At 34.1% G+C, this 4,854-nt stretch overlaps 1 protein-coding gene and 1 long non-coding RNA gene across 2 annotated transcripts; one reads left to right on the top strand and one right to left on the bottom strand.

The window, feature by feature from the left end:
* Positions 1-1,305: 1,305 nt before the first annotated feature.
* LOC118756759 lies at positions 1,306-2,123 on the top strand. Its single transcript, XR_004995153.1, has 3 exons — positions 1,306-1,607; positions 1,673-1,996; positions 2,067-2,123. It is a non-coding gene; the product is annotated as an uncharacterized LOC118756759 (long non-coding RNA).
* A 922-nt stretch (positions 2,124-3,045) lies between these two features.
* LOC118756758 lies at positions 3,046-4,850 on the bottom strand (the record flags this gene model as incomplete). Its single annotated transcript, XM_036491502.1, has 2 exons — positions 3,046-4,388; positions 4,460-4,850. Coding segments are annotated over 2 exons (981 nt in total), but the record flags the coding sequence as incomplete, so codon positions are not given.
* Between the last annotated feature and the right edge of the window lie 4 nt (positions 4,851-4,854).

Raw genomic sequence — 4,854 nt, 5'->3', positions numbered from 1 at the left:
TTTGACTAAGAGATGCTCAATAAGCTCAGAATTGTAGTTCTCATTTGCATACATAACAATAAATTATTAATTTTTGTTTCACACCAACTCCAATATTGAATAGTAAAATATATTTTAATCTTACCCAAATAAACAACGATTTAGTTCAATGGTCAATCACATATAGAGTATAGGGTGGTACTGTGTTAAAGTTTTAAAGTTTTTAAACGTAAAATGACGGCTAATACCTTTTAAGCGTTTTGTAATTTAACCAAAACTCATTAGCATCCACTCAAGCAAGGAATTATTTACTTTTCAACATGCATTAGCAGAGTGCACTTCTATTTTGTTTACAATTTGGTTGTCAAACACACTACATCGGATCTTTTGACACATTTACCAGAATTTACCACCAGGTAGCTTCTGACAAAGAGATGACCTTACTAACTCTCTTATTTGTCCTCTCAGTTGCCAGAAAACCATGTACGATTTCCGGTAAAATCTGGAAATTCTGCTAAAAAATGTTAATTTCGGACTCATGCGGGTTTACAACTAAATAATATTGGGAATACTTTTGAGGTGTTTGAAGAGGGTTGCGACCTGTTTTGAAACTAAATTTATTTATAATAATCATATTTTGGCCTTGACACTTTTGCTAAGTTTTGGCCGAGCTTCTCCTCCGATTTGTAGCGTGCGCCTTTGCTGTCACACAAATGGGAGGGACCTACAAACTTACGCCGACGCCGAACGGCGATACAATTTTTATGATGAGCTATTTTTTTATTAAAGACACTAAGATTTTTAAAATATTTTCACTAAAATTTTATCAACCTAAATGTAAAGCTTATGCCAAGTAGTTATCTAATTTAATGTAAATTTTAAACATTTTCAAGATAAAACATGAATTATATTTAAAACGTAAATATTAATACAACTGTTTTATATATAATCCCAAACATATGATATAAAATCCCCTCTACCAAAAAACTTAAATTGGGTAACGCCGGTTTGAATTTTTACAATTGAGCAATTGTCAAAAATCTTCCTTTTTATCAAAAAGTTATTTACCAGGGTGTCTTTGAACTAATGATTGGTACTGAGTTAAAGAATGCACACTCATAAAAGATTGCAGCCTTTTCAATACTCATTCAGTGTTAAACCTTTTTTTGATTGGGCATTGGTTTTTTCAATCTTGCTATGAATATGTTGATGTGTGAATTCATAACTGCTTTGAGAGAATGGAAAATTCAAAAATTTTAAACCACAATCCTAAGCGAAGAATATGTAATGAAAACTGGATAAAAAAAAATTGTTGATTTAAAATTGAAAATGATTTCACACTTACACAGCTCTGAAATGTATGCCCTATATCCGCACTTAATTTGGCCACACTTTTTTTGATTTCCTTTTGTTTGCTAAGCAGAATTTGGGCGCTCGTTAGTATAAAAAGAATAATTTCATTTACATACATTTTCAAAAAAAAAAACGTCGAGAATAAAATATTAGTATTTACTTTTTCAGATTTGCTTCCGCGATGATAAGCTTTGCCTGTTATTTCGCGTCTGTGACCCACGGAAACAACAAACGATCGAATCGAAAATACGTGTATATCTCATAACGGACAAAACGTAAGCAAATGACATTTTTAAATATGCAAGTATTTCGTATTTTCAAATAATTTTTATCCACTTAGCACGCGTGAAGGCGAGTTCGTGCAAACGCGTACTGAGCTAAAATTGGATGGTGGCGGTGAGCAAATTATTGTTTGGCCTGAAATTGTATGCCATGTCATTGATGAGAAAAGTCCATTGCACTACTTGAGGTCAGCAAAAGATTTGAATTATATGTGTCAATAGTTGGCACTTCAGCAGCCGCCGCAATGGTAACAGAGGCGCGCACTTCTTATGTGCCATGTGAAGACATCTTCTGGGGACAGCGCTTCGTCAACATTATCAGTTATGATACGCGAAATGAGCACTATATTGTGGACTATAGAAATTTCAATACAACCATATCGGTGGGTAGTAAATATGAGGGAAAAAAATTAGGGAGCAAGTGTTTGAATGGTTCACTTTTTTACTTTGTAGGTTGACATGAAATCTAGCTACGATCGCGGCGTAGAATAAGTTGAATAAAATAATAATATGTGCTGATTACGAATCTGTAAGTATAAAGTTTCCATCAGCTCCAGATATTTGAGAAAAACGAAGTCAAAGTGTCAAAAAATCGCGTTTTTTGAAATATTTTAGGAGGTCTAGCAAAAAAACAAAAGGTGATAGATCCTTCCACTTACAGGTCTATTCTGCGCTGGTAATAAAAAGTTTGTAACCGGTAAATAAAGTTCCTGTAAATTTTTAAACCCTTTTCGCATTCTCTGTACTCTTGTAACCGGTAAATTTTGTTACCATCTCCTAAGCTGGTAACAAAGTGTTGCCCCGTGAAATATGCAATGCCAGAATCTGCACAATTCTTCATAGCTAAATTGCTGAATATTTTAACTGCATTACCAACGAACCTAGAATCGTGGTGAAAGAACTGGTAACATTTTTTGGTAATAAAATTTTCCGGTTACAAAATCTTCGGTAACGTGCAGAATAGAACTGCTTAAATTTAAGCTTTAACTCTCGGCAACTATCCCTAAAAATACCATCCCTGCACCTTGACCTGATGATCACTAATAGTCATTTATTGAACAATATAAAAATACTGGAATACTGTACTATTGAAAAAAAAACTAAATTTTGCCAAAATCAGTTTTTGCTGTTAAATAAATAACTATAATTGACCTTAGGCTTAAAGTTCAGGGATGGTATTTTAAAAGATTGTAGTCGAAAGTTCAAGACTTAATTTGACCCTAAGTGGAAGGCTCTATCACCTTATGTTTAATTGCGGTAGGCAAACAAACTTATTGGTGTTCAATAAATGACTATAAGTGACCATCAAGTCAAGGTGCAGGGATGGTATTTTCAGGGATAGTTGTGGATACTTCCAGCTTTAATTTAAACCTAATAATATTTTTTGACACTTTGATCTCGTTTTTTTTTTTTAAATCTGGAGCCGATGGGAACTTTATACTCATGGATTCGTAATCGGCACAGAAAAGTCAATCAGAAACATTTTTGTTCTCTTGTGTTATTGTTGAAGTTAACACATTCCCTGTCCCTGCTTAGTAACGATAGTTTTTAGTAGTTGATTCTTCAAAACACTTCACATAAGTCATAAGCAGTTTCTTTTGCTTTCGTAAGTTGCTTCCAAGTCCTCATATGTTTGACAGTGATGTTGGGTTACCCCATCGCGAGATCGGTTACTAATTGTCCGAGTTAGTTAATTTGACCATATACTTATGTAAAGATATATGCAAAACGTATGTTGTTTCATTTTTAATATGGCAGGGAAAGTGTTAATTATACACTTTTAAATTTTAAATCAAATCAAATCAGCAGAGCTGGGTACACAGTACAGATTTGCTAAATGGAATAGAACTAATCAGCGAACATGTTTTAAACAGTTATCATATATTTTTTTATTCCCTGACAAATATGTATAATATCTGCCATAATAAAGCACACTTATTTAGTCCTTTTATTCCTATCAGTACATAAAAGTATAATTTTTGTTTGGCAACATAAAGTCTTTTGTCACAATTATGCATTAAATAAATGAAATAAATTTTAATTTAATACATTTCTATTCAGTACAATTTCACAATCAACTACAAATAATAAAGATTAATTACTAAAACTTTTTAAAATATCAATGGGAAAACAAAACAGTGCTACAATAGATATCTAATAAAATACATACATGTGTAGGTTTTCCCTATTTTTTTGCCATCAATTGCTGTAGTTGTGCCTTTAATAACTCATTCTCGTCTTTCAGGCGTATAAACTCATTTACAAAAGGATCGGTTTGCAAAAGATAGCTCAGCGCATCACGTATATCTTCGGTGGTATTCATTTGGCGCGCCCATATATCAGCTGTTTGCGTAAAAATTTGCCATTTGTTTTGCTCGGCGTTAAATTTTAACTCCGATTCTAATTGCTTAAAACGTGAGTTCATTTCCATACGCAAATCGGCGATTTCCTGTAGAATCCCTGCTTGTGGTGGCACGGGATTATTTGCAACTTGCGACTTTAAATTTTCCGATTTCTTGCTTTCTGTAAAATTTTGTGTGCTTTCCGGCGTGCGATTGGGTGTGCTATTGCATGCATTTACTGGTGTATGCGGTTGCGCAACTAAATCGAATTCTACATCTATATTACTGGGATTTTCTTTATCGCTATCACAATCCAACTCTATTTGTTGCGTTGAGTGTGCGGAATTTGCTGATTCTTCCTCATCGATTTGTTTTAAATTGGTTACAACTTTCGATATGCTATTACGATCACGGAGTGGTGCCGTCGGCAGCGCTGCAATTGCAATAAAGTAAAATAAGGATTTGCAAGTACTAAAAATATTTTTATTTCAGAAAAAACCTTACTAGAAAATTGCCGTTTTCCTTCTTCGACTACCTTAGCACGCCGTGTGTTTACATAATCTAAACTTAAATTAAATTTACCATCAGTGGTGTTACTACTCGAGTTGTTGACACTTTCATCGCTGCCGTTAAGTTTCGATACATTTGTGCGATTATCTTCTGAGTTTGGCTTACGTCCAAGTGTATCCCAATCGAAGCTGTCACGCCCCATTGTAAAACGTGCAGATATCCGGTCCAATTCGTTTGCTTGAAAATCTAGAAAATCACAAAAAGAATCGCGTTGGCGCATGTTCGCCATTGACTTCTGCTGATCTCCAAGAATTTCGGATGTATTATCTGTACTTGGTGTTGTATTATCTTCCTCAGGTAGTGGCACAAATGATAAACGTGTAATAGAG

Source organism: Rhagoletis pomonella, unplaced genomic scaffold (genome assembly GCF_013731165.1).
Source record: "Rhagoletis pomonella isolate Grant_MI unplaced genomic scaffold, Rhpom_1.0 Rhpom_scaffold_12039, whole genome shotgun sequence".
NCBI lineage: Eukaryota > Metazoa > Arthropoda > Insecta > Diptera > Tephritidae > Rhagoletis > Rhagoletis pomonella.
Note: the sequence above shows the minus strand (reverse complement) of the source record. Positions and strands in the feature narration are given on the sequence as shown.